This window comes from Arvicola amphibius, unplaced genomic scaffold, assembly GCF_903992535.2.
Source record: "Arvicola amphibius unplaced genomic scaffold, mArvAmp1.2, whole genome shotgun sequence".
NCBI lineage: Eukaryota > Metazoa > Chordata > Mammalia > Rodentia > Cricetidae > Arvicola > Arvicola amphibius.
Genome location: NW_024582316.1, coordinates 307,252 through 332,356, shown reverse-complemented (window position 1 = coordinate 332,356; position 25,105 = coordinate 307,252). Strand labels below are relative to the sequence as shown.

At 44.5% G+C, this 25,105-nt stretch overlaps 1 protein-coding gene across 1 annotated transcript; it reads right to left on the bottom strand.

Moving 5' to 3' along the window:
- Nucleotides 1-18,958: 18,958 nt before the first annotated feature.
- On the bottom strand, nucleotides 18,959-20,956 carry LOC119805823 (tyrosine-protein phosphatase non-receptor type 11-like). The gene has a single exon (XM_038317620.1). The coding sequence runs from the start codon at nucleotides 20,954-20,956 to the stop codon at nucleotides 18,959-18,961; it is 1,998 nt and encodes a 665-aa protein (XP_038173548.1).
- Between the last annotated feature and the right edge of the window lie 4,149 nt (nucleotides 20,957-25,105).

The following is a 25,105-nucleotide window of genomic DNA, read 5'->3' as shown; positions in this document are numbered from 1 at the left end:
AAAAAATGCATGTTTTTTGAAAAGCTATTTTCTTGAGATTATATTGAACAAAATGTTTGAAAAAGATTCCATATGTTGTCCTTTTATCTTTTTTGTTTATTATTATTATTATTATTATTATTATTATTATTATTATTATTATTATATCCAGCCCTGTTGTCCATTTCTTGAGCATGGATAGTGTTTGTTTTTCTTCTCCCATGGTGTATATACATGCAATGTGCATGTGCCCATGTGATAATGACATCAGCTAACAGTTCTTGATGCTCTAAGGGACATTGTAGGTAATCCTGGGCTGAGAAATGCAGGAAAAGTATAAGGGGCAGCATTTACTAGTGGAAGACTAGCTAGTCTATATTTATGAAATTTACAAGTTAATATTGTCCAATTTGATAATGTCTGAGATGATAAAAAATTATTATTAAAGGGGCTGGAGAGATGGCTCAGTGGTTAAGAGCACCGGCTGCTCTTCCAGAGGTCCCGAGTTCAATTCCCAGCAACCACATGGTGGCTCACAGCCATCTATAATGAGATTTGGTGCCCTCTTCTGGCCTGCAGGCACACACGGAGGGAATGTGTATACATAATAAATAAATTAATTAATTTTTGAAAAGATATTATTAAACATTTATTTTTTATGTTAGTAGAAACATTAAAAGTAAATAATCAAAAAAGTGTGTACTTTGCTTGTTCCTTTAAATTATAAATCATTCTTTGTTTAAAGATACACACACACACATATATATTTATATATATATATATATATATATGACTCATGGAGAGATTAATTGGGATATACACAAAGAACTCAAGAAATTTGTTATCAAAAGAACAAATAATCCAATAAAAATGGGGTGCAGACCTAAACAGAGAACTCTTAACAGATGAATCTAAAATGGCTGAAAGACACTTAAGGAAATGCTCAACATTCTTAGCAGTCAGAGAAATGCAAATCAAACCACTCTGAGAATGGCCAAAATAAAAAACACGGATGACACCTCTTGCCTGAGGGGATGTGGGATAAAGGGAAAAGTCCTCCATTGCTGGTGGGAGTGCAAACTGGTACAGCCGCTTCAGATATCAGTATGGCAATTTTTATTTGTTTGCTTTTTTTGGTGTTTTTTGAGACAAGGTTTCTCTGTAGCTTTGGAGCCTGTCCTGGAACTAGCTCTTGTAGACCAGGCTGGCCCTGAAATCACAGAGATCCCTGTTCCTCTGCTCCCCAGGGTTGGGATTAAAGTCAGCATGCACTACTAACACAACCATTATTATGGAGATTTCTTAGAAAATTAGAAAATTGACTGGAGAGATGGCTCAGAGGTTAAGAGCACTGACTGCACTTCCCAAGGTCCTGAATTAAATTTCCAGCACCCACATGGTGGCCCACAAGCACCATTAATGAGATCTGGTGCCCTCTTCTGGCCTGCAGGGACATGTATAGGATACAGGCAGGACAGTGCATACATAATAAATAAATACTTTTTAAAAATTAGTAAAACAACGTACCTCAAGTCTCAGCAATACCACTTTTGGGTATATACCCAAAAGATGTTCAATCCCGCCTGGTGCCACCCAAAGGATAGTCCCACCCAAAGGATGCTCAAGGCCAGCCTGATCTATAGAGTAAATTCCAGGACTGTCAGGACTGTTTCTCAGAGAAACCCTGTCTTACAAAATGTAAAAACAAAATCGAGGAAGACGAAGCAGAAGACAAAAACAAAAAACAAGGAAAAAGCACGTGAACTACCCATAGATACAATGGCACACTTTTATAAGTGCCATGAAATGTACAACATCAGAGATCATAATACATATGCAAAACATTTGATAGAAAAATAAAAGAGAAAAAAAATGCCCAGACAAATCATTATGAGACAAGCAACCTGCAAAATGCCACTGAGTTCTTTTTGGGTTGGCCATCTACTGCTGGGCATAGGGTGTCTCCTTAACGGTGGTTGTTGTACGCAGTGATACTCTGTAGAAAAAACTAGTTTTTACTTTGTGAGTAGTGCAGTGGTTTTAAAGAAATACCCCCTGTCTTAGTTAGGGTTTCTATTGCTATGAAGAGACACCATGGCAATGCCAACTTTTTAAAAGGAAAACATTTATTTGTTTGAACATTTTCAAATGTTTAGTCCATTATCATGTCAGGAGCATGTTGGCATACCCTTGGTGCTGGCTCTATTTTGATTAGAAGGCAGCAGGAAGTAGACAGACACGAGACTGGGTCTCAACCATAAGATACCTCAAAGCCCACCCCCACTGTGACACACTTCCTCCAACAAGGGCAATCTAATGCCTTAATCAGGGTTTCTGTTGCTGTGAAGAGACAACACGAGGCTTGTCCTGGACATTAATGGTCACTCTACTGGAGAAAAGTGCTTATCTCTCTCCCAGCAGGTATAAGTGACAACTCAGTTTTCAACCTTTATAGTAGTGTCTAAAAAGTATTTTTATTTCTTAAATCATTCATTAATTTTTAAAAATATAAGAAATTAAAATATAAGATAAAGCAACAATTAGAACATGAAAGTTCACAAAACAAACCAGGAGTAGGCAAAGATCCCAAGAGAAGGCACAAGGATCAGAGCCACACTCGTTGACACACTCTGAAATCCCATGAGCTTTGTTCATGCTAATTTATAGGACTTAGTTTTCTTGGTGTCCACCATTCCCTCAGTATCATAAACTATTTTTCCAACTCCTCTTTCATGGGGTTCCCTGATCTCTAAGTTCTTGGATTTCATGTAGCTATCCTCTTTCTAGAGCTTAGTGTTCCAAGGGCTCTCACGCTCTGCAATGCTTGGCTGTGGGTCTGTGTTTGTTCCCATCTGCTGCAGGATGAAGCCTCTCTGATGATGGCTCACCAAGGAATTCATATATGAGTATATCATAATATCATTAGGATTCACTTTATCAATATGTTTCTTTTTGTTTTCTTTTAGACCAGTATTAATTCATTTTCCAAAAGGTCATAGACTGTTATTTGATGGAGCGTAAGTATATGATCAAAATATTGTGCTGTGGCTCCCTCTTCTGGCCAAAGGTTGTATTGTGCTTGTCCTGTGAAAATGAGGATGTTCATACCAGGTATGGTGTAAGATCCCACCTGTGGTAGTAAAAATTGGGTGCACCTGAGCAGTGTCTTCTCCCACATTTGCCTTGGCCCACAAGAAAGCAAGTTTCCTCTCACAAAAGAAACCCAACCTTAATCCTAAAAGAAAGGCACATTTGTTCTCTATTGAGGCTCATGCTCACCCCTCTACTTGGAAAAAATCCAACCGTCTTTCAGATCATTGAAGAATCTAGGGAACCCAGGTCACTGAATATCATTAGACAGCTCAGGCCAGTGTCTTCTGTCTAGTCCAGTGTGACACTGTTCTCCAAATACCCAACTAAAAGTTGTGTTAGAAATGTAGTCATTATCCCTAATCCCACAATCGAATGGTATATGTTATAGTGAGTAAATAGGATCGTGATTGTTTGTGATTGTAGGACACCAAAGAGAAACTGCCTGCCGTGGTGGTGCCCACTATTAGTTGGAGAACTCAAGGAGGAGGATAGAGGTGGGCAGGTATCAGGGAGTAGGACATACTGGTCCACATAAATAGCTCTAGGCTAAATACACATGAAAGAAATCTGTTCCAAAATACATTTTCCAGTAATTGACACTCAAGATGAACATACCATTGCATATATTATACTGTGTGTCCCTTCTACCTGCAGAGTGAGAGATCAAACTTTATCATGCTAAGAGAATGGTTATGACAAACTCAGAAATCCGAGCAACCAAGAAGATAAGAACAAGAGGGGCTGGAGAGATGGCTCAGAGGTTAAGAGCACCGACTGCTCTTCCAGAGGTCCTGAGTTCAATTCCCAGCAACCTCATTGTGGCTCACAGCCATCTGTAAATGAGATCTGGTGCCCTCTTCTGGCCAGAAAGCATACATGCAGACAGAACACTGTATACATAATAAATAAATAAATCTTTAAAAAAAACACAGAGGTGAATGAAACATTAAGATAATAATACAGTCGGGCCAGGCTCATGCCTTAAATCCCAATACTCGGGACCAGCAGGCAGCTCTCTGTGAGTTCAAGGAAGCTTGGTCTAAAAAGTGAGTTTCTGAACATCCAGGACTGTTACACAGACAAATCCTGTCTCGAAAATGAAAATGTAACCAGGGCTGCAGGCAGGCTCAGGCCTCAAGGGCATTTTACAGCTCTTCATAAGTACCTGGTTTCAATTCCTAGCACCCAAAAAGCAGTTCACAATTGTTTATAATTCCATTTCCAGGTGACCAGACACCCCTGATAAAATACCATAGCACCGTTTTTTTAATTATGATTTTTTTTCGAAGCCAAAGTAGCTGATGTCATACTATTACTAAGCAAAAACAGAACCAAAACCAAAACAAACACCTAGTTAGGGCTGGAGAGATGACTCCACAATTAGGAGAATTTACTGCTTTTCAATAGGACCTGGGTTTATCTCCCAGTACTCACATGGCAGCTCACAACTGTCTCTAAATCCAGTCCAGGGGAATCCAACATCCAACACTGTCATATAGACATACATGCAGGGTAAACACCAATGTACAAGAAATTATAAAGGTCATTCCAAAGAAAATAATCAGGGCAGAAAGTCTACACTTACTTTGTTTAGATCTATAACTTAGAGAGTATAAGTTAGATATCCTTAAAAGTAGACTTGAAAAACTAATATTTAAACTTAAAATAAGAAGTGTACAAGTCCACTTTACTCCTACATAAAATTGTAAAAGGAAACTACTACATGGTCGTGGTGCCACACACTTTTAATCCAAGTACTCAGGAGGCAGAGGCAAGTGGATTTCTGTTACCTTGAGACGAGCCTGTCCTAGATGGAGCTAGCTACAGACAAGCTCCAAAGACACAGGAACAAAATTCAAAACAAAACAAAGCAAAGCAAAAGGCATAAAAAAAATCTAGGCATGTAGGGACCTGCTGGTCTCTTAACATCCATGCAGAAAGAGTGCTTTACCAGTTATGGTGAGCAACTTTGCTTACCATTTCCCATCAAGCAATTCTTTCCATGCAAATTAGGCTATTGCCGATAATTCTTATTGGTTGCATTCTCTGACAATTTTGTGGCTCTAGTTGAGTAAAGAGAAATTTTTGGTTGTCTGCCTGGAATGCTTTTAGTAACTTGGTGGAAGCTTGGATATGTACCTCATCTGTGCTTTCTCCCTCCACCATCACTATTATTTTATGTCTATAAATGTTTTGCCTTTTTTTATCAGTGGGTGAACCACATGCTTGCCCAGGCTGTGATTGAACTCACAGAGATCCACCTGTCTGTGCTTCCCAAGTGCAGGGATAAAAGGCGTGAGCAACCATCACCGGCTTTGCTTGTTTTTGTTTTTAAAGATTGTTTATGTATGTGTTTCTGGCTGTTCTAGAACTTATTATGTATAATAATTTTGTCTTCAATTCATGCAAAGCTGCCTGTCTCCCTAGTGTTGGTTGGTATTAAAACCCTGTATCACCAAGCCCAGCCCAGAAGACTTTTTATCCCCGGAGACAGTGTTTCTCTCTGGAACAGCTGTATTGAAACTAGCTCAGATCCACCTGCTTCGGCTTCCCAAGTGCAGGATTAAAGGCATGCACCAGGAGCGCCCAGAAACACAGGGGATGCAGAATGTTTTATCCCCCAGCATTGTAGGACTCATTAAGTACACCACACTGAATTGCAAAGCAGCCTCCTCAGTGTTTGGATTAAGGCATAGCTACCACACCCATCCTAGGAAATATTTTTAAAGGACTGTGAGTAAACTCCTGAAAACCCCTCCCACCTCTGTGATTAACCAATCGCAGTGAGACTTGCTTTGCTTTTCAATGTTATCAACAGGTGGCAGGAAAGCTCTTAACATTTGACGTTTACATTCCTCAGCCCCTGATTCTACCCAGCACTTCACTATCAACTGAAGGCTCCTGGAAGGAGTGTGCGGTCTCTCGGGTAGCACATGCCAATCACCACAGATATCTTCCAGGACAAGATACAGGTAAGATACATGCATATATTGATTGCTGTAACTGCCCATCCTAAAATTTCTGAGGCTGGTGAGGTGGCTGCCTGACGACCTAATTTGATCATTTATTTGTGTATTAGTATTTTCTCCTGCATATCTGCGAAATTCTAAGAGTGTCTGGAAGTAGTTTCCTGTGCCAAGGCTTTCAAGGGTAACTTCCCAGTTTTTCTTCTTTCCGGTTCCGTGTCTTTCAAGTTTATGCATTTTATATCATTTTTAAACTGGACTTCATTTTATCTGCTAGCCAGCAAATCATATGGATTGTGTGTGTGTGTGTGTGTGTGTGTGTGTGCGTGCGTGCGTGTGTGTTAGTTTGGGTGTTTTTCCAGTCAACATTGTTGTATTCACGGTGCATCTGTATATTCAGTGCTCTGATTCTTTTTTTTGTCGGTCCCTCCCTCCCACTCACCATGCCCTAATTGTGTGTGGCAGCCCCCTCGGCCCACCTAGGACCGTCACTGATGGGTCAGACACACTCTTTGTTCCCCGTGAGTGTCCCTCTCAAAGAGCAAGTGAGCAAGCAAGCAAGCGATTCACCTGCTTTTCCTAGCTGCCTGTGGTCTGTCTTGGTCACACTACTTTCGTTTTCTTTTCTTTTTTCTTTTTCTTTTTTTTTTTCTTTTTTTGTTTTGGTTTTTCGAGACAGGGTTTCTCTGTGGCTTTGGAGCCTGTCCTGGAACTAGCTCTTGTAGACCAGGCTGACCTCGAACTCACAGAGATCCGTCTGCCTCTGCCTCCTGAGTGCTGGGATTAAATGCGTGAACCACCACAGCCTGGCTACTTTCGTTTTCGTAGTGTGAGCCCAGCAGCCAGCAAGCCAGCGAGCAATCCATCTATAAGGTCAGTTGTCGGGCGCCACCTAGCGGTGGCCGTTTTACACTGCGCTCTTGGTCCTTTTGAATGCTTTCATCTTGGTGAGTTCAAAAGCCACCACATAAACACACACACACACACACACACACACACACACACACACACACACACACACACACAAAAGCATACCCAGAGAAACATAATTTAAAAAAAAATTAAGGGCCTGAAAAGATGGCTCAGTGGCTCCAAGGAAGTGGTTTCCATTCCCAGCACCCATATTCATTCATTCATTCATTCATTCATTCATTCATTCATTCATTTACTTACTTACTTATTTATTTAATTATTTAATTTATTTATTTTTCAGATGATTTTTTAAAGTTTTATTTGCATTGGTATTTTCCCTGCATGTTTATCTGTGTGTGGAGTCAGAGACAGCTGTTAGCTGCCATATGGGTGCCGGGAACAAAACCCGGGTCCTCTGGAAGAGCAGCAGTTAGTGCTCTTAACTGCTAAGCCATCTCTCCAGCCACCCTGAGGGTATTTATTTCTACTTCGTTTGTGTGTTTTTTTAAATTTATGTCTATTTTGTTTATTTGTTTAATTTATTTTATTTTTATTGATTTTTGTTAAGCTCTACATTTTTTCTCTGCTCCCTGTCTCTCCCCTCCCCTTCAACCCTTTCCCAAGATCCCCATGCTCCCAATTTACTCAGGAGATCTTGTCTTTTTCTACTACCCATGTAGAATAGATCTATGTGTGTCTCTCTTAGGGTCCACATTGTTGTCTAGCTTCTCTGGGATTGTGATTTTGGGGCTGGTTTTCTTTGTTTTATGTGTAAAAACCACTTATGAGTGAGTACATGTGATAATTGTCTTTCTGGGTTTGGGTCTGGGTTACCTCTCTCAAAATGATGTTTCCTAGCTTCATCCATTTGCCTGCAAAATCCAAGATGTTATTCTTTTCTGCTGTGTAGTACTCTATTGTGTCAGTGTAACACATTTTCCTCATCCATTCTTCGGTCAGAGGGCATTTAGGCTGTTTCCAGGTTCTGGCTATGACAAGCAATGCTGAAATGAACATAGCTGAGCATGTGTCTTTGTGGCACAATTGAGCATCCTTTACATATATACTTAAAAGTGGTATTTCTGGGTCTTGAGGAAGGTTGTTTCCTAATTTTCTGAGAAATCACCACACTGACACCCAAAGGGGACTATACCAGCTTGCATTCCCACCAGCAGTTCAGGAGTGTTCCCTTTTCCCACCACCTCTCCAGCATAAGTTGTCATCAGTGTTTTTGACCTTGGCCATTCTTACAGGTATAAAGTGGAATCTCAGAGTTGTTTTGATTTACATTTCTCTGATGAGTGAGCATGTTGAACATTTCCTTAAGTGTCTTTCAGCCATTTTAGATTCCTCTGTTGAGAGTTCTCTGTTTAGGTCTGTACTCTGTCGGATGTGGGCTTAGTAAAGATCTTTTCCCATTCTGTAGGCCATCGTCTTGTTGGCCGTGTGTGTGCTTCGCTTTACAGAAGCTTTTCAGTTTCAGGAGGTCCCATTGATTAATTTTGTTTCTCTAGAGTCTGTGCTATTGGGGTTCTATTTAGAAAGCGGTCTCCTGTGCCAATGCGTTCTAATGTGTTTGATATTCTTATTTTTATACTTTTTTTATAGTGGATGAAGCCAATTATTTGAACTCTCAGATATTTTCATTGTTATTATCAGTTTATTTATTTGTGTTTTTTTTCAACACAGGGTTTCGTGTGTACCCTTGTCTGCCCTGGAACTCACTTTGTAGACAAGACTGGCCTCACACTCACAGAGTTTTGTTTTCTGAGACAGGATTTTTATCATCTTTGTGTCTCTCTGACTGGTTCTCTCTCTCTCTCTCTCAATCTATCCATTCATTTATTAATTTATATATTTATTTTTTGTTTTCTGAGACAGGATTTCTCCCTAGCTTTGGAGTCTGTCCTGGATTCAGACCCGATCCCAGCTGTATCTGAAAACTAAACAAAACCAAAACAAAGCAAAAGCCAGGCAGGACTGTACGGTTGACCTTCCATTTCCCCCTCCCCCATGGGCTCCTCAGAGGCGGTGAGGCCTCTTGCAGCGAATCCACGGAGCCTCTGCCCAAGGCTCTCCAGGGGACCCACGCTCTCTCTCTTTCCCCCAGCCCCAGGGCTGCCGGCTACATCTCGGGCATCGGTGGCGGGCACTCTGGCTATCCAGGACGCGACGCACGCAGACAGGCAGAGAAGCGGGGAGGAAGGGCGCCCCCACTCTCTCCCTCAATGCAGGCACGCCGGAAGACGGATGAAAGAATCAGAACTGGAGAGATGGAATTTCTGGAATTTCCAGAAACCACACGGTGGAGCTCTGGTGCCCTCTTCGGGTGACAGGGAGTACAGCAGAGATTTGGCTTCTTGTGCTCCTGACACCCACTCCAATTTAAGAGTGACCTTATTTATTCATTCATTCATTCATTCATTCATTCATTCATTCATTCAGCCATTCATCCAGTCATGTATGTGGCTTATGTGGGAGGGGAAGGGGAAGCCAAAGCCTTGTCCTATGGGCTCCATCATGCTCTCAGTAGTGTCTCATAAACTCGAGTGTGAGGGCCCGTGTCTGTCACGGCAGCAGCACTCAGAAACTGAAAATACAAGGATCAGGAGATTATCTTCAGCAGCTCAGCAAGTGCGAACCATCGTGGTGGGAAACAGACCTTCTACAAGAAATCAATAAAATGACATTTTTATTTTTTCTGTCCTAACTGAAAATGTTCACAACAAATCACTATGACGATACTATTCCTGGAAATGAATTCCAAGTGGGAAAAAAAAAAAAAAAAAAAAAAAAAAAAAAAAAACGATTCCAGGACCTGTCTTCTCATTTGTGTTTCAGACAGACTATTTCACTACATGGCCCAGGACTTCTTTCTGAACAATGCTGCTGCGAATACAATCTTAAGGGAAAAACTAAAATTAAAATAAATGACCTGGCATTAATAATAAAACGTTTCTCGTTTCTTCTCTCTCTCCCTCCCTCTCTCTCTCTCTCTCTCTCTCTCTCTCTCTCTCTCTCTCTCCACCCCCTCGTCTGTCTGTCTCTTATTGTATTTAATTTTTGTTTGCTTTTGTGTTGTGTTTTATGAGACAGGGTTTCTCTGCTGCTTTGGAAACTGTTCTTGGAAGTAGCTCCTTTCTTGTAGACAAGGCTGGCCTAAAACTCTCAGAGATCCTGCCTCTGCCAGATATGGAGCCCATGCTCTTGAATGCCTTCCTCTGGTGAGGTCAAAAGCTACCCCACCCATATGGCATCTCATAGTGATTGTATAGCCAGTTTCTGGGTGGTCTGACACCTTCATAAAGTAAAGTTAAATAAATTATAAAAAATTCTTTAAGAAATTGAAATTAAACTAAGTCCTACCCACCTGGAAACACTGTCTCAAATAAAAGTAAAATAAAATGTAAAAGAGTGCTGTGCTAAGTACAGTAACGAAAACGTTTTGAAATGTGACACCTTCCCTGTCTCCCCCACATACACAAGCCACACTGAGAGACTGAAATAAAATTTGAAATAGGCCAGGCAGTTGTGGTGCCAGCCTTTATTCCCAGCACACAGGAGGCCCTGGGGGTTTGAGGCCTGCCTGGTCTACAAGAAAGGCCGGCCTCAAAAACTCGAGTGTACGGTGAGCCCAGCCAGCACTCAGGAACTGGAAATAAGGATCAGGAGATCATCTTCAATAGCGCAGCAAGTGCAAACCATCCTGGCTGGAAACAGACCCTCTAAAAGAAATTAATAAAATGATATTTTTATTTTCATTTTTATTTTTTTTCTGTCTGAAGAGAAAACGTTCCAAATAATTCACTAGGTTAGCATTCCTGGAACAGATATCCAAGTGGGAATTTTTCATATTCTTCCACAGCTGTTTTAATTTTCTCTGTGCCCTCAAGTCTCACGTCTTTCTCTAAGCAGGCCCAGGAACACTGAGAGCCCGTGGATGATCTCCTGTTGCAGGGGCCCTGGCCTCCACTCCTATCCCCTGAGGGCACCTGGTAAAAGTGAGATGCCAGATTTCAGAGGCCTGTAAAGTTCAAGGTCACCAGCCCTTCCTAAGAGCTAGAACTCCTTGCTGAACCATTAAAGGGTGAGGCTACGACTTGATCTGTCAGCTTAGATGTGCATATTTATGCACCCAGGCTGTCTACAAAGGGCCTTCACTACAATGTTTTGAATTGTGACCCCACCCCCCACATGCATAAACACACATACACACACGCACGCATACAAACATGGGCACACTGAGAAAAACATATAAAATCGGAAGTTCAACTCAATGTACGGGAGAGTCAGAGAACACCCCCCCACCACACACACACACACACACACACACACACACACACAATGAAATAAAACCATGCTACGGCATGGTCTCCTACAGGACTGTTATGCATTTGGTGAAGAAATCTACTTTGAAACTTATTTCATGATAGCTGCCTAGTTACCCATTGACATGAAAACTCACTACCCTCCTTAGGGTCTAATGTTGACTGACCCACGGGTCAGGGCAAGATCATAAAAATTCCTTTGTTCAGAGCTAATGCTTGATGCCCCAACTATAAAAATTCGTTTCAGACACAGGCCTTTTGCCACAGTGTCAGAAGCCCAAACTCAGCCTGTAGTCTCCGCTAGCTGATAAGCTTCTGTGCCTCGCGGTGTTTTTGTCTTTTTCTTTTTTCTTTTTTATTTTTAAGTTTGCTTCTGGGTTTCCTAGGATCTGGTTTCTAAAATAAAGTTTACTCCTGGTTTACTAACTTGGTGGTGTCCTCATCTTTGCATGACCCCCTCCCTCCCTCCCCCACACCCCGCCGCCGACCCAGCATTTAAGTGTCTTTCAACCATTTTAGATCCCTCTGTTGAGAGTTCTCTGTTTAGGTCTGTAGTCCATTTTTTTTAATTGGATTATTTGTTCTTTTGATGACCAATTTCTTGAGTTCTATGTCTATTTTGGAGCTCAGACCTCTGTCTGATGTGGGGTTAGTGAAGATCTTTTCCCATTCTGTAGGCCGTCGTTTTGTCTGGTTGGCCATGTCCTTTGCTTTACGGAAGCTTTTCAGGTTCAGGAGGTCTCATTTATTAATGTTGTCTCTCTCAATGTCTGTGCTACTAGGGTTCTATTTAGGAAACGGTCTCCTGTGCCAATGTGTTCAACTACGTTCGATATTTTTATGTTTATAATTTTTATTGCGGATGAAGTCAATTAGTTGAACTCTGAAATATTTTTATTGTCTGTTATTATCTGTTTATTTGTTTGCTTATTTGTGGTTTTTCAACATAGGGTTTCCTTGTGTGCCCTTGTATGCCCTGGAACTCACTTTGTAGACAAGACTGGCCTCACACTCACAGAGATCCATCTGCCTCTGCCTCCTAGTGCTAGGATCAAATGCATGCACTAAACACCATAAAAAAAAAACCACCAGGGTTTCTCTGTGTTACTTTGCCTGTCCAGAATCTCAATCTATAGAACAACGGAGCCTAAAACTCACAGTGATCTGCCTGCTTTGGTCTCCCTGATCTCGGAGGTGCTTTATCACCTCTCTGTCTCTCTGTCTGGCTATCTCTCTTTCTACCTTCCTACCAACCTACCTACCTACCTACCTACCTACCTACCTACCTACCTATCTATGTATCTTCCTATCTATCTATCTATCATCTATTTTGTCTTCAATTCATGCAAAGTTGCCTGTCTCCCTAGTGTTGGTTGGTATTGAAACCCTGTATCACCAAGCCGGGGGCCTAAAATAGAATTGTGTCTTCCCAAATCAAATAAATTAAGAAAATATCTCTCACAACTGTACCCAGTTGTGTTTTAGTTAATTCCTTTCAGTCAAGCTGACAACCAAGGACAGCCACTAGAGGGCGCATTAGCAATACAAATGAGCAATGTCGGCAGTACTTTTGAGCTCAAAGGCTTGATTTCCCTGGTATCCCACCCAAGTATTTGGAATATTCTTTTATGCATACCTTGCTGTCCATGAAGAGAGCAACTAACTCCCATGTGGCCTCAACTTCTGATCTCTACAAGATCCTATTGCAAATCAGGCTCCACTTTTCTGAATTTGGACTTCAGCATCAGAAAGACACAGTCCAATTAACCATCATGGAGCCTGGGTTGAGGGAGGGCACAGGAGCTCACTTAGGATAACAAAGCTCTTAGTTCTGGAGTATTTGCAATCCATGCTGGTCATGGGTAAAATTTCGATCTGTAGGCACTGTCAGGAGAAACTGAAAGACCACAAGGGCAAAAGAGAAGGGCCTGTCTTGTTCTGTGAGGAGGCCATGGCTGGGGGAGCCTGGCTGAATGATGAGCCGGGCAGGAGCTTCCTAGCACAGGTGGGTTGGGGACTTCAAAGACAAAAAGTGCTGGTAGGTGGGACACGGGGCAGGCCACATCTGAGAGCGGATCATCGGCTGGATGAGTCCCAGAGTAGGAGACCTTCCCCAACTAAGGTGAAGCAGGAATATCATGGTCATTGGTGAGGGAGTTGTCAAAAGGAACAGGCAGACAAGGGACTGCAATGGAGATGAAAGAGCATGTGCACACACACACACACAGACACACACACACACACACACACACACACACAAAACCTTAACAGCAGGCAGATGGAAAAAGATGGGTACCTTGGCGGCCTGAGACTGTGGAGGAAATAATGCAGTTTATGAGAGACATGGTGATCAGGCAACCTCTGAGAATGGAGTCTCACACAGCTAATGCTGCAGGAAAAGTGACAGTTTGTTCCCAGATGGGGACCGAGTATCCAGAAACCCAGGTTAGTGGTGATACAAGAGCTAGAGAGACAATGGCCCTACTGTGCCCCCAGGCTTCTTCAGCTGGCATTCCTTCCATGGTCACTCATGGGCAATCCCTTCTACCAGCCAGCAAACACCACAAGAAACCAAGCTCTCCCCACCTCTCCCCTGACTCCTGCAGATGCCCCAGAGATACACTGAGACCAGTAGGAACTTTAGCCAGACTTCATACACAACGTCTATTGTTGCCTTCAGCCCCTTCCATGTGGACCATTCTACACAAAACTATCACCATCTTTGGTCACCACACTCATTATGATGCAAGCTGGAAACACTACAGCATCACATAGTGCAAAGGGTGGCCCTGAGTTCAAAGAAGGACCCGGCATCAGGACAGTTTGACCACCAAATTCGGATTAAGAGCTATTGTAGACGATGAGGTTCTAGAAAAGCACTTGCCTTTTTCATCTCCTGGGAGCTGAGGAAGCCTGGGCCTTGCATGTGTTAAGATCCAGAGCACAAACTCTGCATCCTAGCCACACTTCCTGCCTGGTTCTAGAAATCCTAGGTCCATCTCCAAAGCCAAAACCTGCCTGAGTCCATTTTGGGAAAATAGCAATAAACAAGGACCCTGTCCTGGTAGTTGACTGGAAAAGTCAGTTGAGACAAACAAAAGCAGGGGCCACAGCAAGTGTCCCAAAGACCAGAGCTATGGGGTCTCTGCTCTTGTCATCATGGGTTAATCCTTGACATGGCTTTCTGTGTTTGGCTGGAGGCAGCCCCCGCTTCACAGGAAACATATTAGGCTCCCTTCATTCCAAGCCTTGATCCCTGTGGCCCCAATTCTGCCCGAGTTATAATCCATGCCACCTGTCACTATCAGGACCTGCCTCATGGAAATGTCTTCTTTCCCTATAAAGGGACAGTAGCTGTGACTCTGAGGCATAAGGAGATCTCGGCTGGCTCAGCTATGCTCTTGGGAGGCAGGCAAGAAGTAGGCACAAGCAAGGCTTTCTGGATTGGACTTTCAACCCATCCAGCACATGCTACGTTCATGGTCTCTTGTCAGGAGGGGAGTTAAACCAGGAGTCCCGAGTCCCCACCTGACCCACACAGTCACCAGCTGGACTTGAAAGAGGGTTTTGCCCAGCTAGGAGGTCCAAGCCAGACTTTGCACTTGTTGGAGAAACATACTGGATACCTGTCTGGGGGTGTGGGCCCATGGTGGAACACTTACCCAGCATGTATGCTGAATGCTCTAAGTTCCACCACCAGAATTGCAGGGCAGGAGACAGAAGAGTCTGTGCTGTGTTGTGGAGGAATGAGGAGGTGACTCTCCAGAGGCTGCACCCCATCATCTCCTGGGCTGCTGGAGCTCTTTCTTCCTCCTTTCCCCTCTTCGGGCCCTCTTAGGAAAAGTTCTTCTGTGGCTTTCCAGGCCCAGCTTTTGCAAGTTTCACGCCTAATATAGAAGTGCCACAGATTTTGTCCTGTTCTCCAAGTCCCCATCTGACCTCTTGTACACCCGAGGACTCGGACATGTGTAGGTGCACCTTTTCCTGGAACAGGATCCACGGAGCTGTGAGGAGCAGGGTGCTATATTAGCCATTCCTCCTTCCCAGCTTAGGACTCATGCATTTAGCTTGCTCTGAAGCCTACCAGGCTTTAGAGAGACTTTTTGAAGCCACACCCACTCACACCACCCCTTGGCTGGAGATACTAAGTAGGACCTCTGGACTTTCTTTGCATTCTGTATGTGAAGAACACCCTCCTACAGTTTCTATTCTAAGTGGTACTCCCTTCTTCTTGGCGGGGGATGTGGGGGCTTTAAAACTCACCTTTGGAAGGACGCAGAACAGGCCCCTTGAAGGTGTAGGCCTGGAGGTCAGATCTGCATTCCTCTTAAGAAGATGCAGTCCCATTTTTAAATATAAAAAAATAAACCATGAAAAAAAAAAAAAGAAGATGCAGTCCCTATGGTGAATGGGAGCCAGCGGCACAGGAACACATATACAAGTTGCACTGGGAAGTCTGATAAGCCTCCCAGTGTGGGTGTTGGGAAACAAACTCAGATCCCCTGGAAGAGCAGCAAGTGCTCTTCAGACCCAATTTCTTTCCTTCCTTTTTCTTTTCTTTTTTTTTTTTTCAATACTCTGTTTTGTTTGCTAAACAGGAATTCTGTGCAGTTCTGGGTGTCCGGGATCTTGCTCTGTAGATCAAACTGACCTCAAACTCACTGACCTCTGTCTCCCACATGCTAGGTTTAAAGGTGTGAGACAGCAACTGCCCTGCTACTTGTTTTTCTTAATTACACTTTCTGTGTGTGTGTGTGTGTGTGTGTGTGTGTGTGTGTGTGGAGGGCACAGGAGCATGTAGGGACAACTTGAGGGAGTTGTTTCTCTCCTTGCACCATCAGTCATGAGAATTGTACTCAGGCCTCATAGCTGACAGAGATCACTGGTCCTGGTGGGGTTGTGGGTGTTGGGGTTTAGTCCTGGGGATGGAGCCAAGGTCCTCACATACGCTAGGCAATCACCCAACCACTGAACTACATCCCCAGCAGATGTGTTGTTTTCTGTGATGGTAGGGATGAAACTTGGGCCCTCACAATGTCAAGTGAGCACCCTGCCACTGAGTGTCCCCCAGCCTGGCAGTCTTGTTTGCAACCTCTGACAGGTTTCCTTACTGCCTAGTTTTATTAACATAGCCATGTCCTGAGAGTGACAGAGTCTTCGAGGAGACCCCTACTGTTAGACATAATCCAAGATGTCTTGGCCTTAAACTTTGGTGCCCCTACTGTTGAAGTACCGAGGATCACTCATCCCTGTCCTTTGTCGAACCTATTTTTTTAGCCAGCATGGTAGCACACATGTCATCCCAGCATTTGGGGAGCAGGAGAATCTCATGGAGAGTGTGAAGCCAGCCTGCACTACTCAGCCAGGTGCCAAAACAAGTGAATCATGCAGAGTTCCCCACTCCTGAGATGAAAGCCACAAGGCACACTAGAAACCCAGGGAGACCCAGGCTGCTCCCATGGGGCAGCTGTGACTGAAGAGGAAAGGCTAGGAAGGCAGCAGCTGCTGCTGGTTTGCAGAGAGGGACAGGGCCCAGGAATGCTCAGAGGCACTGAGGCCTAGGGGCAGAAAGACCCAGCAGCAAGCCAGCCTGTCTCAGCCTGGAGTGACCATTTAAGGAGGAAGGAGCCCTGAGTCTTGGGCCCAAGCTGCTGGTGGCCCCATGACCTGGGCTGCTGTGGGTTGCTGGATTCATGAGAAGGGCCATGTTGGGGTCCTGCTGTGAGCAGAGGGTGCAGCAGAGAATCTGAAGGGCAGACAAGGAGCAAAGAAGAACAGACAAAGGTTGCAGAGATCTTTGAGTGTTTATATGAAGCATAGCTGGGAAGTGAGGTACAGGTGAAGGGGAACAGCAGGCCATGTCTGTAGAGCTAGGGCATTCCAATGGGTGAGTTCCCAGAGCCCAGGGGCCATCCAGGGGTTGAGCGTAAGTGGGCCTGAGGGTCTCCCAGAGAACGTGGTTCTGTTCTTCCCAGGACAGTCTCCATCAGAGGCTGAAGTGCTGGGCCTAGGAGGTGAAGGGAAAAGGGGACAAGGGAGGGACTGTAGAGTGGTGGGAAAAGAGGGGCCATGCGTGAGGCTGTGACATAGTTGTGTCTTGCTGGTCTATGCTGGGCCAGGCTAGACAGTTACAGGAATGAATCTTTTTTCTGCTGATTTAAAAATTAAGAAGTCTGGGAAAGCAAGATCTCAGCAGTCAGTCAGCCAAACTTTACTAGGGTTATACTGACTAGTTTTATGTCACCACAGAGAAAGCAAGCCAGTATGCAGCACCCCTCTATGACCTCTGCATCAGCTCCTGCTTTCCTGATGGCTCTGGTCCCACTGCTGCTCCACTTTTCCGCTTCCCGCTGTGCAGCTTTGGAACATGTGTCATTTTGTGAGACCAAAACCAATTATTTTCCGTGACAAGTGGCCAACAATGGCCATCCTTGGTACCTGGCCTTGCAGTTGCCTCTGCTTGCCTCTGTCCTCCTGGCTTCTCCTTGACAAGCCAGCCTGGGACTACAGCTCCTGCAGGGGTGGGGCGGTCCTCTCCCTGGCTAACAGCAGTGCTAGTGCAGACAGGTGCCCACTGAAGCCTGGACTTCTGAGGCAGAGAGGTCTGGGAAGGCTGGCAAAATCTACTGTTAAATTCCTGAAATCCTGGAAGTGGGAGCATAGGATCTGAAAGGATCTGAGGCGCAGAGGAATCTTAGCCCATGGTAGACATGAATTTAATAACAGCCACCACATGAGCCTGACAGTAGACAATTTTCAACATGATATGACAATTAAACAGAACATGACAAACAGATTCGACAAGACATTGCTGCACGTTGGGTCACGTGAGATCTTATCAGTCCCAAAGGATTGTAACCAAATGACCCAATGGCCAGACGAGGAATTGGAACAACCCCCATTTCCCTCAGGCTCTGAGATTAGAAGCCTGTCTACTAGACATTCTTGAGCCCTCAGATTGTCCAGATACCACATACCAGATAAAACCAGAAACTTACCAATTGGTAAAAACAGTAATAATAAAGTTTACCAGAGACCAGAGACTGGGGTGCCCCCCCCAGAACCAGGTTTATGCTTCCCTGTATGGGTCAACAAATGTTAGGTCCACAGGGGGTTGTAAAAAAAAAAAACCACAACGTCTAGTAAACCAGAAGCAAACTTTATTCCAGGAAAAATAAAAATAAAAAAATAAGTAAATAAATCTCCTTGAGACCACAGCCAGAGATGAGCTTGTAAGGCTGTGGCAAAAACTGGTATCTGAACTCCTCCTTATAGTAAGAAGCAACTAGAATTAGGCAATAACAAAGGAATTTTTACAATTTTGAGGCAAAACTTAGATAATTGCCCTTCTTTACAATTTCCATTAACGGGGTTTCTTCAGTTAAACTGTGTTTGTATTAAGCCCACTGTCTCTCTCTGGTACTTTTGGATAGCTTTTACCGAAGCTCTGCATTCTCCTGATACTGCCACTTTCACATAGCAGGGAAGGCTATGGAACAACATAAAACCAGTATGTCAAAAGTCACATACATCCCATCATTTAAAAGTTAACTCAGCTCACATCAATTATGCTGGTCATGAGTGGCCAGGGGATTATCTTAGGGCTAGCTCAGTTTGTAGAGGGATGATTTGTCCTGCAAATGGAGAATATAATTGCCAAAATAGAATAGCACTTAACATCTACCTCGACTGTTTATACACATTTTCCATGGTCTTAAGTGTGACAACCACAGCATCGATCTTGGACATGATGCTGCCTATGGAGTGCTCCACACAGTCCATACGTCTTGTCAGTGCCAGGAACTCTTCATATAAAACCCTGTTGGAGATGCTGTCCCTCCTCTGGGAGCTATGCCCACTGTCATCATTATCATCCTTCTTAGAGTCATTCCGTGTTCTTGGGAAACTTCTAATGCTCATGGGACATGGTAATGAGCTATGTTCCAAGCCCAGAACCTCCCTCACTTCTGCACTGGGTGGTGTTTGAGTGCAATGTGCCATGGGGCTCTGGCCACTGATTGTCTGGTTCACCAGGGAATTCTTAATATTGCTATGTTCGGGTCCTTTCATTTGGCTTTTATGTTCCTCCTTGATCATGTGCTGCAGCCTCTGGATGTAATGCTGGACAGCCATATAGATGAACCGGTACTGTGCTTCTTTCTGGACCATTCCTGGCCTCTGAGACCGTACCATCTGAATGGTTTTACAAATATCGATGTCATGGTCAACACCTTTCTCTCTAATGATGTCAATAAGGATATCAATCACAATGAGTGTTCCCGTCCTGCCAATTCCAGTATTGCAGTGAACTACAACAGGGCCTGCATCCACGATGCTCTCCTGCTTGTGGTGGACCTCCTCCAGGAAGTCCAGCACACCTCCAGGGTCACTGGGCACACCATGGTCGGGCCATGTCTGAAAGTGGTACTGCCAGACCGTTCTCTCTGTGTTTCCTTGTCCAACCTTGGAAAGCTTGAGTTCTCTTAAGGTGTAGTTATGAGCAGCAATTTCTTTGATGTTCCTAACACGCATGACACCATAGTCTTTGAAGGCATACTCATCAGGCCAGTACTTGACACATTTGCTCTTCCCTCTCTCCACCTCCTTTGTGGTCATGCTGATGACTCGAGAGTTCTCCTGGAACACCATCCTCCAGAAATCATTCACCGTGTTCTTCAGGCAGCCTTGAGTGGCAATGTAGCTCTTTTTGGGTTTTGAATTGTGCCACTTGGTTTGAAATTCACCCCTGATGATGTTCGCATTGATGTAATCAGAAAAGGGCTCATTGGGATCGCCATCGTGCAGGACAACCCTAGTGTGATCGAATGGCAGGATGTTTTTGTATCTATTTTTGTTTTTATTTTCTTGTCTTTGTCCTTCTTTTTGGCTATAAAGAAATTTGTAGTCCTGTTTCTGTAGTGTCTCAAATTCTTCCCAAAAGCCCTGTTTGACTGCACCTCTGGTCCCAGCTACCTTGCTTAGCTCTCGTACCCTGCTTTCAATTTCAGCAGCATTAAGACGAGTTGTGTTGAGAGGCTGCTTCAGCTGCAGGACTGTGCCCCGTGTCACCACTATGGGGTTCTTCTTGTAATGCTCCATCAGGTCTGTCAAAGAGTCAAAATACTCTCCTCCACCAACATCGTATTTCAGTTCCTGACATCGGATCATAACGTGGGTCACTTTGGACCTGCCATCATTGCTCTTTCGTTTGTCATCACGAGTGACGACAGAGAGAACAAAGTCACCAGGGTGTCTCTCGCTCCCTCGAACAAGAAAGCTGCCACGCTTACCCTTCTCCATTAGCAATTCCTCTGCTTCTTTTCTACACAAGGGACCATGGAACCACCTTTCAGAGGTTGGGTCTGCACTATTCAGTGGGTACTTGAGCTCAACAACATCTCCATTCTTTTCTTTTAGCTGCTCGGGATGTTCCATGTAATACTGGAGCAGTTCAGCCAAGGTGGCAAACTTCTTCCCATCATAGAGGTCATAGTATTCCCCAGTGCTCTGAACCTCGATGTGACTGACAGCTCCATTTCTTCTAACAGACAACGTGAAATCTCCAGGGATACTCTTACTAGGCCTTGTCAAAAAGCTGCCATCAACTCCTCTGGTTAGCAGGAGATTCTCAGCCTCCACACGAGTGATGTTGGGGTGAAACCCTCTCTGAGATGCCATGTTTCCCTTGGCTCCGGCTCCACATAGACCCGCTGTTTGCTCAGGCTCCTGGGGACACTGTCACATGTGTATTGGAGGGACTAAGCAAAACCCTGCTGAGAAGTCAACACATGGGCAGGTAGAACTGGCCCACTCTGCACACAATCCCCCACCAGACCTGGATCCCGGGTACTGGCTGTGCCTCTCAAGGCTCACTCTGCCTTCAGTCTTGGGCTTTGGCTCCTGCTCTGGTCTCAGCACCGTGTCGACCTTAGGAAGACTGCCAGCATGGAGATGGGAGCTGGAGCTACGGGTGAGATTAGCACATTAGCACAACTGGTATCCCAAGGGGCAGGGCTCATGCCACGCTCTAACAGTCATCCCCAAAAGCAGTTCAGTCTCTTTGTCCCTGTCCTTCTCTATATAAGCTATGCAACAAACAGTCTTAGAGCTTTAAACAGAGCTTGTAGACCTCCCCATAGCACCTTACACAACATCTGTGACCTTGAGAAGTTGCTGCCCATACAATAACCATAGAATTTATATAGAATTTGGGCATATCAAAAACATTTACAGTGTAGCCAACACACAAGATCAATGACAGACATATTATTATAAATGCACATATATTTACAATGACATCTCTGGTTATAGGAACAAAACATACAACCCATACACAAAACCCAACAAGAATATAAAAGCCTTTGCTCTATATTTACAGCTTTACTCCCGAGCCACTCACCACACTGTCACTTTATTTTTATCTCGCACTCACTTTTAATTTGTGGTGGCCATCACTTTACTCCTGTGCTCCAACCCCAGCAACATCCAGCGCCATTTGTCATGGTCCAGCCGACTTGTCCATATGTTCCTGAAAAGTGGAATGTGGATTGAGGAAAGAAACGGACACAAGACTGAAGACAGAGTCAGGAGGTCATTCCAATGAATACTGAATCTGCCTCAAGTTCATTTTTCATAGCCCTTTTATACCCCAAGCCAAAGGGATGGGCGAAAGACTTTTGTTTTTTTAATCATTATATAAGGAACAAAAAGACTGATTATTTTCTTAATATTCAAAATATCTAACAGCAATGCCCTAGGTCAAACATCCTGCTATTTGGAGCAAAACATCCATTAGCCACACCTTAGATGAAACATTCTGTTATTTGGGCAATATATAGAACTTTACCTAAGGCCAAATATCCTGTTGTTTGACCTTGAAGGAGCAAAACTATGCTCGAACTCTCTGACCTTTTGTCAAGATAGAGCAGGGCCACTTCTATGGGCCTCCACATACCCTGCCTTTGGGACACAAGACCCTGGGAGGGTGACTTTTTGAGTTTCAGACACGGGGGGACTCAGTATGCCCACTCCAGCATGCAAGAACCCTGGGCTGGTGAATGGAAAGATATGCCCAGGCCACCAAAGGCTCGGGGTTTAGGGACCTAAGGTGGTAAACCTGCCCAGATATAGGTTCATTTCTGACTCACCCCTTTGAGGAGCAGTCACTCACCATGGCCTTCCCTGGCACTCGTCCCATTATCCTAGACACTGGTGTTCTGGGTGCCCTCTACCACAACACAGAACACAATAGTAGCCAGAACATGCTGCCTTCATTAGACTTCATTCTAAGCTGCAGCCTGGGTTGCCACCCCAGCTTCCAGAGACTTGGCAAAGAGAAGACTATACGTTGAGGAGATAACCCTACAGCAGTGCTCCCATACCCACAGACCCACTAGGGTCTGATTGCTCACCCTGGAGTGCATGGGAGGTTCTATGTGCAGCCTGGATGCCAAGACTGGCAGGGGATGCTGGGATTCAGACACAGAGGCTTCTTTTCAGGTGGAAGAACAGCAACGTTTATTTTGCCCCCCCCCCCCACTAAAGCTTTTTATACCTCCACTGCTTCTTTGGAAAATCACCGGCCAGAAAGAACACAAACATCCTTGTCAATTATAGACCACAAGGAAGTTCTGCTGTCAGTCAGGGGGAGTGAGGGCAGCTAGATCACAACTCCCCATGTTTTATTTTATAAAATAAATGGTGCCTGTCTTGTTACTTTAAGTGGAATACCTTTCCTTTCGTGGGGAATAGCCCTCTAATATTCCCTGTCTTTGGTGGCATCCTGCCCCCAAAGTATTGCCCATCTGTGGCTACCCAGACACAAAGTACTAAAGATACTAAACAAAGTATCCACAGGACTGACAGCACCAATGAGCCAGACAAGCGCTGCAACAATCTAGCATGCACTAACTGGGTGGTAAAATTAGCAAAATCTCTATTCCATACCCCTCCCATATGACATTTGAGTTCCTAACAGTAGCAGAAGCATGCAATACAGTGCCAGGAGTAACACACATAACATGATTAACTGTTGAAAAGTCCAAAGATAGTCCACTTCTTCCTGAACCAGAGCCACTGGTCATTTTGAATGTCCAAAGCATTGCTGACTTTTCAGTCAGCTGGTTCACAGTCTAAAGAGCAATCATGGCAGCAGTATCTGCAGTGGCAGAGATAGCAATATTCCAAGGTCTCTCTTCTGCCAATCTTCTATGGTCCAGCACTTGTTGCCGTATTTGCTGATACTCCTGACACTGCCGCAGCACCCCCAGGCCGGGCACTGACTGGGTCATGGCAACATGCCTTTCATTGGAGCCACCTATCAAAGCTCTGCTCCAGCTGCCTTCTGGCCCCAGATGTGCTCTCTCTGGGTCCAAACTGCTGCATGGAGCAGAGCAAAACTCACGGAAGCAGACTCACTGCACTGCTCCAGAGCCATTGAAGGGGCCCCACTTTAACAATCTTTTAGGGAATTTGGGCACCTCTGGGAATGAAAAAACACATACTCCTTTTAATCTTACTTGGCTTGTTCCTAGTCTGAAATATTTAAACCCCGTCCCATAATAAACCAGGGGCTAACTTGAGCTCTTATTTGTACAAAATCTTTGGCTGTCTTGTTACTTCCGTGCCTTGTTGCTTTAAGGGTTTCAGTTACTTTCTGAGGCCTTCAATTCACCCTCCCGCCTCTTCTTTATACTTGCTGGTCTTTTGGAGGATGTCCCTCAGAGTATCTCTGGGGATGAAAAAAAAACACCTTACCTTCCCAATATGCTCCTTGATTTAGCCGGTGGACTGAGCGACCCTGTTCATGAATCCCCACTTTCCAGATCTCCGCGGAGCCTTCACTTTGCCGCAGCCAGGGCAGCCTGGATGCCAAGACTGGCAGGGGATGCTGGGATTGAGACACGGAGGCTTTTTTCAAGTGGAAGAACAGCAACATTTATTTTGCCCCCCACTAAGCCTTTTATACCTCCACTGCTTCTGTGGAAAATCACCGGCCAGAAAGAACACAAACATCCTTGTCAATAACAGACCACAAGGAAGTTCTGCTGTCTGTCAGGGGGAGTGAGGGCAGCTAGATCACAACAATCATGGGACTAGTTACCAATCTTTCTATACTGCTCATGCTGTTTTATCCACTTATGGCTCGCAACCCTCATGTTTCTTCTTCCCTCTCTGTCCCCAGAAGTCTCACCTAACCTCTTCCAGCCTAGCTATTGGCCATTCAGCTCTATATTAAACCAGCCATGGTGACACATTTTCACACAGTATAAATAAATATTCCACAGCAGACAGTGGGTAATAGCTGACGAGGAGTTGGGGTGCATCTACAAGTTGGAAGAACTCTGGTTTTTTTTTGTTTTTTGTTTTTTTTTTTTCGAGACAGGGTTTCTCTGCAGCTTTAGAGCCTGTCCTGGAACTAGCTCTTGTAGACCAGGCTGGTCTCGAACTCACAGAGATCCGCCTGCCTCTGCCTTCCGAGTGCTGGGATTAAAGGCGTGCGCCAACCACGCGCCCTGCAAGTTGGAAGAACTCTGAAGAGAGATCATGGTGATGGTTGGACATATATGTCCATACATATATTAGACTGACTAGAACTCAGCGTGCAGTCCAAGATAGCCTTGAACTTTAAGTTAATGTTACATTGTTTTCTGTGTGGAGTGTGTGCGATTATATGAGTGTGGAGGTCAGAGGACTTGTGAGAGTCAGTTGGTTCTGATTCCACTACGTGGATCCTGGACATTACACTTAAGTACCAGCTTTTTTGGCAAACACCTTTACCTGACAAGCCACATTTCTGGCCCACTATGAACACACACCACACACACA